The 14,825-nt window shown below is 28.5% G+C and overlaps 1 protein-coding gene across 1 annotated transcript in view; it reads right to left on the bottom strand.

Moving 5' to 3' along the window:
- Window positions 1-717: 717 nt before the first annotated feature.
- LOC114122932 (astakine-like) overlaps window positions 718-14,825 on the bottom strand; it is a 47,077-nt gene continuing 32,969 nt past the window's right edge. Inside the window, exon 3 of the mRNA XM_027985739.2 lies at window positions 718-2,830. Within this exon, the coding sequence (XP_027841540.2) occupies window positions 2,556-2,830 (275 nt within the window). The 3' untranslated portion in view covers window positions 718-2,555. The remainder of the gene's footprint in view (window positions 2,831-14,825) is intronic.

The following is a 14,825-nucleotide window of genomic DNA, read 5'->3' as shown; positions in this document are numbered from 1 at the left end:
CACGGATGAAGACATCGCTGCTATTAAATCTGAAATGTCTTTCACCCAATGCTTTTATTGTTTTGTTTTTATTTTTTCAATTTTCTTATTTTATAATATCCACGGTAAAGGCGGTGAACAAATTAAAAAGGCTATCTATTTAATTGCACGTTAAAAATTATCTAAAAACGAATAAACGATATCAGTTGTGCGTCTGTTTTTATCACGGGCTGTGTGATATCTTTAGACCATTTATTATTATATTTTTCAAATCTTGATCACAGAATAGTACACACACTCCACAACAACTTCTACGTTGCGACAAATCGTATTATTCAGATTGTACCGTAAAACGAAATGCAAATATCCACGAGCGCCGTAGTGTAAACTCTAACCTATATATTACCTTTGTACATAATACATATTATTGTATTTAAGTTGTATCACATTATTACGATAATAATAACGACTTGTTCTCCGGACACATAAATGTTTAGAGCTTCGAACGTGGCATTTTCTGTAGAATATAATAATAATATAAAATTACATTACATCACCGTATAGCCATCGTACTGGATCCATAAAAAAGTCGTATTTCGACGTCGAGTTCGTCGTGCAAAAAACAAACGCGTAAAAAAAAATGATAGGAAGAGGAACGCGCGTACAGTGGTGGACGTCAAACGGAAAAGACAAGATGAGGCGTTTTTTGTTCGTTTGGTATTAATAACATTATACACATTATAATGGGTATAATAATAATATTATATTTATATGCTATTAAAAAAAAAAAAAAAAAAATCGGTTTTACACACCGTAAAGTGCGAACAAACATAATACATACACATAAACATAATAATAATAATAATAAAAATAATAATAATGATAATAAACGATGGAGGTAATCACCCGTCGCCTTCAGTTACTATAGCTGTTATAGCTGTAGGTACATAGTTTATAATATTAATACACATTAAAAAAAAAAAAAAAAAAAAAACAAAACAAAACAATAATTATCATGGAATTTTATTACGACCGACAACAATGCAACTGCAGTTTTGCAGTGTGTTGCACCAAACGCGCGCACGACAATACCAATTTATACATTGTAACATAAATTATAAAATAGCACTACACCGAGTGTACTTCCATAGTTATAATATAGTTAGTATGTCGTGTGTGTACACAGCTAAAATCGTTTCTGTAAATTTTATTCCGGGTAAACACTACCGAAATATTATTATGTTTTCGTTGCGGAAATCCATAGAACCGCACATAGTTCGGGACAGGTACCTACGTGAAAAACGAATAGGTATAATAATATTGTTGTGCGCGTTTTGTTTTGGTGCAATGGTGTACGATAATTATTTTACGTGTACCTACTGTACCTATTATAATATTACGGGATACTTGTACGATGAGTTACTATAATATAGTAATTTATAATTTGTTGTTTGACGCATTCGTCAAATTATCGAAAACGTGCCACTGTGATCGCGGTGACGGGTTCTACCTTACGGCCGTTGTTCACACCACGCGTGTAATTATATATTATAATATTATTATTGTACCGTATACTAACTATCGTCTATCGCGTTGAAGTTCGCACACGTATGATAATTATAATGTACTGCGTCCGGTCACAGTGTAGTAACGGTTACACAATAATTGACGATGGAAAACTATATAAGCATTACGATTTACAACGATAATAATAATATTATGGCTACGGAATGGCGATATCAAGATTGCAGAATTTTTTTTTCCGATTCGTTTGGTCGTGTTCATTTGAACTGTTGAACTCGAAATTGAATTTCAATCGACGAATATCGACTCTTGTGAAGTTATGAGATATCTTATTGAAAAATTTGGAAAATACTATGAAAATATTATGAATTATTATGTTTATTGGCACAGTACATTTAGGCTAAATTATAGTCGCATAGATCATATAAGCACACGCAGCGCATACCTCTCATTCGTTAGATCTTTACTATAGGTAATTCGTCCATCATGCTCTTCCTCCCATCGATAATCGTTTTCATGTCTTAATATTTAGCTTACGCTTAATAAAACATGTTCGTACTATTCATTTTCAAGATAAAATAGTTTAAATATTGTTCATTTTTTTTTTTTTTTTTTAATTCAAATTTGTTCTCAATTTTGTTGAAACCTTAAGTGGATATAAATCGTAGATCTACGACACAGACAACGGCCGATAATATGATTGACTTGATAAATATTGAAAGTAAAAGTCAGGATTAGGACATTAACAGAACGAAATAACGGACGATCTGCAGCGGAGTGCGCACCTATACGACGTGTCTATTGCGCTATTTGCATTACAGTAAAGTAAACCTATATAGGACTCGTGTATTATATTATTATATCATAGGTAGCATTATAAAAACTAGTAGGCACGTGTATATTATAACAATGATATTACAGTAATCATTTTTTTTTTTTAGTGTTGCGCCAGTGTAGAAAACAATTTATCAATAAAATAATAATTAATAATAATAATAATTATAGATAATAAAAATATAGCAATGGGGATATCGCAACTATAATGTGGCTGTTCATCGTCGCAGGTGATTGAGGTCATCCACGTCCGTGTAGTCCTCGCGCAACAGCAGCTTACCGGCCCCGTCCAACCCGGTACACGACATACCGTCCGAGCACTCGAGTCCGGTGGCGCATGGGCACAGTATGGTATGCACGTACAGATCGGCAGACGATCCGTCGGGGTAAGTGACTGTTATGTTCTTAGGTTGAACGTCACCGGAGTGTGGACGACACGTATCGCCCTCTTCGCCCAGGGGTCTACAAGTGGGCACGCTATACCGCATCATACCTGTATAAACAAAAAAAAAATAAATAAATGGGTGAAAATCTCAAAGTCGTAAAGGATAGTGCAGAGTATGTATTAAGACTGTATTGTATAATATACGATTAATGAACGCTTTAAAATTTATATTACAGAGGGGTTTTATCATCAAATTTCAATATTCAAAATAGAGAAAAATTTGTGGTAAGAAAAGAAAATGTTTTGATTTAGGGAAATCTAAAATTATTTGTATATTTTATAATTGTTAACGACCTTTTGGAGGAGGATTTGTGGGTAAACTTCTGAAAATCTAATGAGGTACTATAAATAGCACCGTTCTATACTCTTTTACAGGCATATAACGTCAATATATTATGTATATATTTTAGTTAATAAAAAACACAAAACAATATAAAACTCTATGATTGAGTTCACTTTTAATAAATCGGAATACTCCAAATTTTATTCTGTTTTTGAATATTTAATTTCAAAATATATCTTGTCATTTAAAAAACTGTAAAAATACACTTTGAATCACCTAGCCGTATGTAATATAATTTGAGCAAAAAAGGCCAATGTATTGTGATATGAGCAAAATGTTGTATTTGTTTAACTTGCAATCGTACAACAGAATAAATATATCGGTATAAAAAAAGTATGATCGGTTCTCTTGCAGATTATGTCAGTTGCGTCTTTTTTTTTTTTTTTTTAATTAACTACCCTCTTTTTTTCGTATCACTAGTTTGAAATTCGTTTTTTTTTTCATCGTTCAGTCGGCCGATTTCTAATGTACTTAATTGTGTTTTATAATTATTTCTGAAGTATTCAACTTCCATTATTTTTAAATACCATAAAATAATAAGCCTAAAAATTAATCAACCATAAGAAATGTGGGAAAAACAGTAAATCGGTATATGAAATTATAATACCTACTGTATAAAAGTACTTAAAATAATTTTTTTTGAAATCATCAGATGCTCGTTATTTAATTTATCAAATGTAGTTTTTATTTTTAAACAATAACTATAACTTACTATAACTTATAATAGTATATTATAATATTATTCTATTATATAGCTTAAAATAATATGAACTATACAAAGATGCATCTTGAGAGAACTAGATGAATGCGTGTTTTTATCGAACGACCATTATAGAGATGGTCTGATAAATATATTCCTTTTTTACCTTACGGTACATGAACTCAATAGACTCTGTGTATCTATTATTATATATTTTACTCGTGTATATTGATTACTCTAGAACTCTTAGGTGTGATTCACTAATTCACTACTTTGTCAATATATAAAGTAGTAAAGTCGGTTAATATAGATGGAGTTATAATAAAGACTGAACTAAATGTGTGTTATCATAATTAACTATAATTCAGTTTATGCCAGTATAATAATAGGACGCAACAATATTTTATTACCTAACTCGTTAAATGTTTACATTTGTAGCGTTTAATTTATGAACACTCGTGAACACGCACATTAACACAAGTAATGTTTAACCATTATTTTACAAATTTTATCGTTTTCGTTTAAGATCAATAATAAACGACATCGTCGCTGTAAGACAGTTGGATAAAAAGTATCAAATATATTATAATCTGTGCTATTATAAATGTTGCGAATTATACTCGTAGATTTATTTATTTCTGTTGAGACACGAGTAGTTACATTGTTTTAGTGATTTAAGAACCAATATCATTACGTCATTATTATAGCATTAAAAAATACGATTTTAATAATTATACAACATAAAAACTTTGCCGTTCAAAGTATGTAACTAAATTTTCAAATTGTAAAAATAATTTATACATTACTATAATAATAGTGATATTATATACGAGGTATTAACATCAATAAAATAATAATTCTTAGAACTAAAGCTTAACGCGCAATGCACACATAATATATAATACATTTATACAATATACTGTATACATTATACCAGAGGTTCATACTATTTTCCATATAACTTATATGCATCGCAATACTATTCGTCTATAGTAATTATGTTAATATAATATAATTAGTAATAACTGTGTTTTGAATTGAACGTCAAAGTAAATATATTTTGAGATAGATCTGAGTAAAAATAGTTACAACATCGATTTCCGATGTTTGAAATATATTTATATATATATATTTATAATAAAGTATACCAGGTATCAGTATCAAGTACTTATACAAGTACATATAGATATATGCATTACAATGTAAAATGTATATTATATTATGCAATGACGCATTTTGATAATAAATCGTTTGAAATTACCGAACGCCCGCTTATTGTCACAGATATTATAATATATTCGAACGCAAATAAAAGCTGCAGTAACTTGGAATTATTGTTCTCGAATACGTTTTTTTTTATTCATGCAAATTAAGCTGACGATAAAATCTCAAATGTAAATTTACAAACGACTGTGAAGTATCAAAGTAATATGAAATGAATGTTATATCATAATATGCATTATATATTATACCATCAACGATTTATTTAAGCATATACTGAAAACACTGTGTTTGAACACGACAAAAATCGTTATGATTCATCGTGCTCACACCACATGCGATAAAATACTACGGTGTTTTGTTTGCCTGAATATGTATTTTGGTCATTTAAAGTTGTGTAGTTTTAAACAAAAATGGCTATAAAAAGTATGATTTTTCCAAATGTTTCTGGTAAACCATAACCCATAGCCGGTAGATACATCGTGCACATATATTATAAGACACGAAAAAAAAAACCACTTTCAGGGGTGTCATTAGGAGGGGTGCAGGGTGTACATTTGCACATTTTTTTTTAAACGCCTTCTTTAGCGTGTTAACAATAAATATAATACCTAAGTGTTTTATATTATATATATTTTATATTTTATATTTGTCCAGTAGAATAAATGTATTGTGCTAATATATTTTATTTAAAAATAAATAAATATGGCTTCAAATAAAAGATTTTTTCCTTACTTAGGAGAGTCAAGTTATATATTAGGTCTCCTAGAGGAGATGAGTGCTTAAGTGACTCATTGATAGTCAGTGTAGAAAAAATAGAGGCAAATAAAATTAACCTAAATGATGCTGTATAAACACATTTGAACAGTTTAAAAGTCAAAGATATCGATTAATATAATATTAATTTGTATATTGTTTTTTTTTTTTATTTGTATAACCACGTGGTATTTTATTAAATTGAATTTAAACTGTTAAATTAAAATAGCAAGTAGAAAAATTTAGAAAAATGAATTAAGTGGACTGTATATTATTATTGTGCTATAAGGAACATGGATAATCATAAATTTCAGGTTTTATTAAGCTAACTATATTATATACTTTGAGTAAAGAAAAAAATATGTATAGGTTAGGTTTGGTCAAGTATTTTATAATTAAGGTGTTTTACACACAAAAATTTATTTTCCAAGTGTAAATATACCACTGGTAATCACAAAATAAGTTTTAAATACATTAAAAGTACACATAGCTAGACGAAAATAGTAAGTTGTGATGTTTTCATACTAATATAAGTGACATGTTAATACCTACATTATACACATATTCTACAGTTTTTGTCCCTTATATTTAGATTCCGAAAAAGGCTTAGTATATAATGTAGTACTATATATGTTTCATTGGTCAAATTTTCAAAAACCAAAAATATTTAAGCTCTATGTAGACGAAATGATGGAACAAGTTTTCCTACTTTCTCAGAACTGGATGATTAAAATTAGTTAAATAAGTAAAATTAGTATAGTGATTTCTCATAACTCGTTGCTTTCAAGAAATTATATATAACTAAGTATATCTGAGTACATTTTTCTACAATGATACGTATAATTTACTCAAAAAAGTTTATAACTTATAGTTTTCCATATGTTGTGATGAAAATATTTTAAACTTTCAATTGATTATTTGGGTATAAGATTACTTTTACTTTGAAAAACTCTTTACTTAATAAAATTAATTAAGTTTTTAATTTCCTCACATTATTTAAAATTAAAAGTTAATTTCTCGTACCTTATGTGTTGAGACGAAACAACAGTGAGCAATACTGCACGGATGGAAAATAAGATGATTACGGTCTTGAGTTTTATATTATGTACAAAAATTAAATATTTAAAAGAATATATATATATATATAAGAATTGTATGAACAGTAATTAATAAGTTTAGGTTCAATTCCAGGTATCTATCAAACAACAATAACATGGTAGTCAATGAAGAGCAAAGACCGCGAATATGGCGATTATAATATAAGTACCTACGTACTACATGTTTTGGTGAAGTTAAAGGTCACTGTTGATAGATTACTTTGATGTTAATATGTATAATATAAACTTAACTACCACTACAAGACCACATATTTTGAATATGTAGTTTTTTAATGTATTTATTTATCATTACTTTTTTTTTAAGTTATGCGTTTTGAAGTTCACACTTACATAAATTTAACAACTTAAGTTTAAAAAAAAACATAGTATGTATAAAAATATATTTTCAGAGATTATATTTACGTATTTTTTTCTATATTGAATACCGACAATAATGCATCAAGTAAAGTTACATATTATATTCAAAAATTCTGAGTGTGTAGATGTATTGAAAATATGACTGTTTTAGATGGCTGTAGATATTTTTTCTGTACGCTTTGTACATGTAATATTATAATACATATTCGCATATATTTTAATTGCAAATTTTATACTTGCGTAGTTCCGTACTTGCAAAGGGTATAAATATAAATATGGGGAATATATATATAAACAAAAAAAAGAGAGAAAATGTATTGATACAATAATAATGAATAAAATATTTGAAAAAGTTGTCTGATGTATATTGATTCAAAAAATATTATACTTGAATGTATTTATAATTTAAACAAGTTTTCATAAATGTATTCAGAATTGTCTCACCTAGTCCTATTTTATCTCCAATCCTCTTCTCCACACAAAGATCAACATATTAAACTGTAGATCTACCATATTACTAGACCACAACACTTTACTGTCTTTCGTTACACGATTTGTCAGTTCATTATAAAACGATATTTAATGGTAAGATAAAAATGAAAATACATTTGTTACAAAAAATTATGCGTGTACCATAATCTTAAATTGGTTTTAAAAAGAGTATCAATGCTGCCCCAATCATAATCTCAGCTGTAAATGTTCATAAGCCAAGTTTAATTCTACCGTAAATGTAAAATACATAAAATAAATTAAATACATTTTATTCTTTGAACAATATTTTAAAAATCAACCTTAATTATTTTCGAAATACATCATATACCTACAACAGTTTTATCAATGATACCTTACTAGAATTTTATAGATATTTCGTTTTTTTTTTTTCGAGAATTCGTTGCACCGCAAAACATGAAAACGACAAAAATTATGGATAGGTAATCAAATACTACAACAGAGGTAGAAAAAAAGATCGTCTGTCTCAAAATTATCATTTGATGATCGAGCGACGCGCGCCGTAGTCAGACCTGTAATAAAGAACAGTCGACAGCCATCGCTGTTTTCTCTTATGATCGGTCAATGGAGAGTATCATGCAAGCAACCTATGTACACACATTTCGAACAGCGGTCATCCGAACCACCACCATATTAATTCGTTGACCACGGTACACGATGCGTTTACGGTATACTCGCAAATGGATAACCGCGATGATTTCTATCGTCAGTCAGCCAGTCTGAAGGAAACCGACCTTTACAGCCGCCATGCCGGTTAAACCACGTCGTCAGTCGTATCTAAGTTTTTACGCGGACACCGTCTGTCGTGTGGTGTGCCTTGTATTACGTTTGGCTGTCGTAAATCGTGATGTCATTCGCAATCGTGATCTATTGTGAAATTTCCGGAGTCAGGCCGAGCTCAGTGTTGGGATACGAAATTATGACAGAATAACTGTGAGCCCGGCTTAACATTCTCGATCGAGCCGTTTTCCTGTCGTCGCGCGTCGTTTATAGTCAAATATTGTTAATAATATAGTGAACGGTGTAAGATGCAGTCGCCGAAGTGTATGTAATATGTATAACCTAACCTGTGTATACACGGAAATCAATAATTTATCGTGCAACGTTGTACCAATAGTTTCAATCGGTCATTGTCCGTCTTTGGGATGATATATACATTAAAATACGTGAAATGGCACACAGTGCATGATTAGGTGTTACCAGTACTGGCTAGTTTTCGTTTGGACGAAATTCTTAAATAAATATACGACTATCGTTTGCGAAAAGTGATACGTGCCATTTGGACGCATTTATACAATGTGGCGTTAAAATTTGTACGAAAAAATAATATCTCTAATACATTTTCCATTATTAGAGGTTAGGACTCTTAGTTAGTGTTAACTGTTGTAGTCAGTAGTCACTAGTTAGACATTTTTCTTATTTCTATAACTCATATGAACGCGTTATAGTTTTAATATAATGTACTGTAAGCTAGGTATTTAAAATATATCATAAAAAGCCAAATATTACGTATATTTATGTCAGTGTTGAATCCCGTAGATAGTTTTATGTATAGTTATATAGTTCTATAGTTTTATATACGATCTAAAAACATTTATATAAATAAATTATATTTTATTAAACGCTATTAGGTGCGAAAATCGTAACGAGTATTGTGCATTTAATAAATAGGTACATTTTGTTGAAGGTTGTATTTCTCAGGGGGTGCGAGAGAAATTTCTGGGGGAAATTATTCGGCCCCCTCAAGTATACCTGGATTCAACACTGATTTAAGTTACAAGAACACAAATAAATTTAAACATTTATTTTAAAATTAAGTTTTAAGTTTCATTATAATAGATGAATAATTCACTTTAACATTAAATATGTAACAATAAAAAATTGATTCTATTGAATTCAAATGAGCTATGTTACATACGCGTTAAGGGAGAATAGATTATTCTTTGAACATAAATAATGTAGGTAGGTACTTAAATGCTTGTATAATATTGAAATCAAAATGCACCGAAACGGTCGGTCAATTTCTCACCCAAATGATGGATGCTTAACTCAAGAATATTTTGGGTCATTTGCCCAAATGAATAACTATACGCCCCCTATACTGAACATCGATTTAAAACGATGCTGTGCCAAAAGCATGTTGTTCCTTCCTAAGTACACGTGCAGTGCCGTGCACATAATGTTTATTGCGATTTCACTCGAGCAACGGCACATCACAATTTGATCCGATATAATAAACGATATTTAAATTGGGAACAAATTACAAAAACTATAAAACTTGTTATTAACAACCAATATTATATATGAATGGAAATAGAAAGAAAGAGCGATGTGTATATTTAATACAAATAACAAATTAAAAAATTAAAAAACCGAGATACTACGATTGAGATTAATATATTTTGTTCTCCATTTGGAATAGACCATCTATATTCTATAATTAATATATGCACAATTAATATAAATATGTGTTAAGGTTAGAACATAAATATGATAATACTTATTAAATAATCACGATAATGAACTTATGATAAGAAACCATAATACTAAACGTGTTATGCTTTGATGAGAAACCCACAATCTATTTGCACCTATATACCCAAGGGTAAAGCCGTTAAGTCTTCCAAAATATTTTTACAACAGCACCTTGAATTTTGAAATGATACTTGTGATATTTCACGTAGAGGTGAATCGAGCATCAATATCAACAAAATATGTGTGGGTACTTAACGGTGGCAAAATAAAGCTCATAAAACTCCAATATTCTGCAACTATTATTCTGATAAATACTGATGATTGTATCGGGTTTATCAAATGAAGTAAATAATATGACAAACAAATGATTTGTGTGTAGGACTGTAGATATATAATATCGTCGATAGTCGGTATAATACATGTATATGACGCGACACGCGTATAATGAATTGGGTGATAGAAAACGATTGAAATCCAATCTCTTTGTCATTTGATAACAGACAGAAGTATCAAAAATCAATTTGTATTCATTTTTTTTTCTAAAAAACTGTTACAACACGGTTATATATATATACGTATAATAATAATTCACCCCATAATCCGTATAACGTAATATATTGTTTCGTTTCGTGTTAGTTTTTTGTCTCGTGCCACATATAATATAATAATATAACTTATGTTACAGACACAATTCTTTTAATTATGATAATTAATATAGAAATGTGTGCACCAGTTACGATAAAATGCAGGTCATACTATCACCATAATAACTATAATGCGTCTCCATCCGTTTGACTAGGCACTTACTATACTTTTATGGATAGTGCACTATTATATACATCAACCCGGGTATAATATTATGTACACATTTAACTGGGCATTTATATGAGGGTCGTTACGAAATGTCTGCTAAATGCAGGACTTTCTACTTTATTCATTATACACACTTTCCATATAATACCTAATGTGTATATATTTAGGATGTTCTGTTTTAGCTTTGACATCGAATACCGTTTCGAAAGTCTATCATTTGAATCCCGTACATGCAGATTAGTATTAATGCAGAATTGAAACAATCGTATGGTTAATATAGTTAAACTAAACCATTTATTCAAATTATTTAAAAAAAAACGGCATAATATATGATAATATTTAAATTGAAGTACAAAAAATGCATACCATTATTTTAATATCATGATAATAGCATAAACAGATCATTCTAATAATAATATAATATACCAACGTATCGTTTTTTTATGTAAATAAATATTTTAAAAAAATCGAAAGTACCTATTATATTATATCAGCCTGGAGCTAATAAAATGTTTATCAATAATGTATAAACTTACAGTTAAAAACTATAAACAATATAGTACAGTGCATAATAATATGTCTGGAAAACGTAAAATTTGTAGATATAAAAGAGTTTTTTTATTGTTGTTTTTCTACAATCCCGGTCCTATGAAATATTTTTGATGGAAAAACTTTGTAAAAATATTCGGTTATGATGTATGGATATATACATATATGTATATTTTTTTCACCCTTATGTTTAATTGTAAGAAAACTATCAACTTTTTATTTTTAAATGGCAATCTATATTAATGGTTGCATAAACTAATAGTTATTTTTTCCATGAATTTCACGTTAACATTTTTATTTTTTGTTGATTCGTTGGCGAGTTACAGTTTCTCAAAGTTGGATGGTTTTAGAAGGTTTTTAGGTTTTATACATACATATTAATCAGCACCGTCGGATTTAGAATTTAAATTTGCAAAGACCAGTAGCTATACTAGTAATGAATTTGATATCGTCGAATCCACGATTGATAATCATTGTACTTTATACCTATTATAATTTAAGGCCTGCACAGCGCATGCACACTATGTTACGGGTATAAAGTGCAGCTGAAAACAATTATTTACCACAAATAAAAATAAAATTATAGTTTTAACTTTGAGCAACTATAACTTGCCAACGGATCAACAAAAATTAAAAATGTTAACGTGAAAATTCATGAAAAAACTTTATTAATTTATGAAATTACTAATATAGATTGCCATTTAGAAATCAAAAGTTTATAGATTTTCACTATTAAATATAAGTGTGAAAAAAATAAATTATTTAATTTAATATAGTTGTAGAAAAACATTATCTAAAAATTTGAAAAAAAATCTATACTTTTTGAAATAATGAGTATTCAGTAATAAAAAAATCACCCTGTATATATTATACACACCTCATTCATTATAGATTGAAAGAAATAATTTAACTACTATAATATATATAATGATATATAATAAGTATGTATTATGGTTTTATATAATATTTAATGAAACTTTTAAGTTAAAGTTATATTTATGTACAGCTTTCAATTTGTATAATTAGAGCTATTACAATTTAAAAGCATTTTTGAGCATTTATGAATTTAAAAGTGAAGTTGTTTTTGTAACTTTATTCTTAGTACTTACTATCAAGAGGTAATCCAATAACTATTAGGAACAATACATTACTTGGAAAAGTTTTGCTTTTAATCCAACGAAATGTTTTTTCTTAGAATTTTATTTAAATAATTGACTCCAACTTTCCAATAGGTTTGATATTATATTACAAATAGTATAATAAAAAGCTATATTTCTTTATGTTTTTTTTTTATTTTCTCAAAATTTATTTTTGTCAGTTGTTAATACGAGTAGGTAAATTAACTTTTAACCGACATCTAACTCCAATAGCTTATTAGTTCAAAATATTTATAAAAACATACTTTTAAATACTAAGAAAATATTTTATTTAGTATCTTTCTTCTTAATTAGGTAGCTTGTTTAAAGTAAAAAAACTTCTCCTTAAATTTTCGTCGATTACAAAAAGTTAAGATTTATTGATTTAGGATAACTATTATTCTGCACAGTAAACACTAATGACAGGCTCAATTTACGATGTGCAAATGGTCGAATAAATCGATTTTTACTATAAGCTATAATATTATACTTGCAAACGTGTAAGTAAACTTAGCTAAATATTTCTTACTGAAATCTATAATACGGATGTCGGGCTGTACCAGCGTTTTGTTTATAATACAGCTGGTTTCTGGTGGTAAATAATGTAAAACAAGAGCGCGTGAACTCAACTCTACTACCAGAAAGTCAGATTTTACGTAGGTACGTATATAGGTATATGCATACCCATATAATATATTACATGATAGTTGTGGGCCGTTTGGGACCCCAACGAGCGACTGTGGTCGTATTTCACAGACCTGCACGGGCATCGCAGTCTTTAAAATACAACATACAGGGCGATCTAATTAAATAAGCTGCATAATATATTAATATACTTAATCAGTTTTTTGTGATTTTTACAACAAAAAAAAAATTTTTTTTTAATAGAATAAAGAATTTATAAAATTATAAATATCAATAGTTTGACTTTTTATTTTTAAGAGTTAATAGTTGTAAGCAATATCTTTTGTATTAAAATATTATTCCTTTATAATAACATGTGAGAATTTAAAACATGGTATTAAAGTAAGTTGTGTAAAAGAAAATAGAAGTCATATATTGATTATTTGGAATCAACTTTTTTCAATATTGTCTAGATAGTAATATTAAGAATAAATAATAACAATAACGATATTAAGAAATGTTGTCATTGTATCAATTAATTGTGTTTTCTAGTTGAAATGTATGCTTGAGTAAATACTTCTCTGCCTTCAAAAAAAGCTATATATATATATATAGAAGGTAGATAAATCAATTGTTTATTATTTCGAATGTTATTTTTTATATATTATTGTTTGATAAATGTATGTTTATTTATTATGAAAAAAAAAATGTAAAAATATAATATCTATTGAAGATAAAAATCTTTTAAAAATCTCAAAATGTATCTAAAGCATAATGAAAGAAGCATGTTTAATGCAGCATCCTGTAATCTGTAAGCATACTATATTATAGCATAACATTATAACATGCCCATGTACAGTGCTGTGGCAGCATCCCGTTAGGCCAACACAATATATAAACAAATTATACGACACCGGGTGAAAATGTCGTAGATTTATACACATTTATTACCTAAGGATAATACTACTACAACCTCTGTGGCCATGCTGCAAACGATTGATCGATGTTCATTGTTAACACCAACGTATAATAAAATATTATGCACGTAATCGGACAAATTGTGATAATGTAATAATTAAAGTACTATATATCAAAATAATATAAATAAAATTTAATGTAGGGATAGCTTACGACAACTCTCCCTCACCCACAAATTGATTTATGTAATATATAAATTTGTATTCCACATACCTAATACTGCAGTACATCTTATATGTATATTGTATATTATATGTTATTGTACACGACATATATTGTTATAATTTATAATCATATTATAAATAAATTATATTATATAGAGATCGAAATGCCTAAATTTCTATGAAAAAAATGAAATAATTTCGAGGCAATAAGCAAGTTTTTTTTTTTTTTGTATTGTTCTGAAAATATTCAAAAACTCAATGACAACATCAACGACTCGAAATGCTTGCAACAGTAAAAC

The sequence above is a fragment of the Aphis gossypii genome, chromosome 2 (genome assembly GCF_020184175.1).
Source record: "Aphis gossypii isolate Hap1 chromosome 2, ASM2018417v2, whole genome shotgun sequence".
NCBI classification, from domain to species: domain Eukaryota; kingdom Metazoa; phylum Arthropoda; class Insecta; order Hemiptera; family Aphididae; genus Aphis; species Aphis gossypii.
This window is presented reverse-complemented; position numbering and strand designations above follow the sequence as displayed.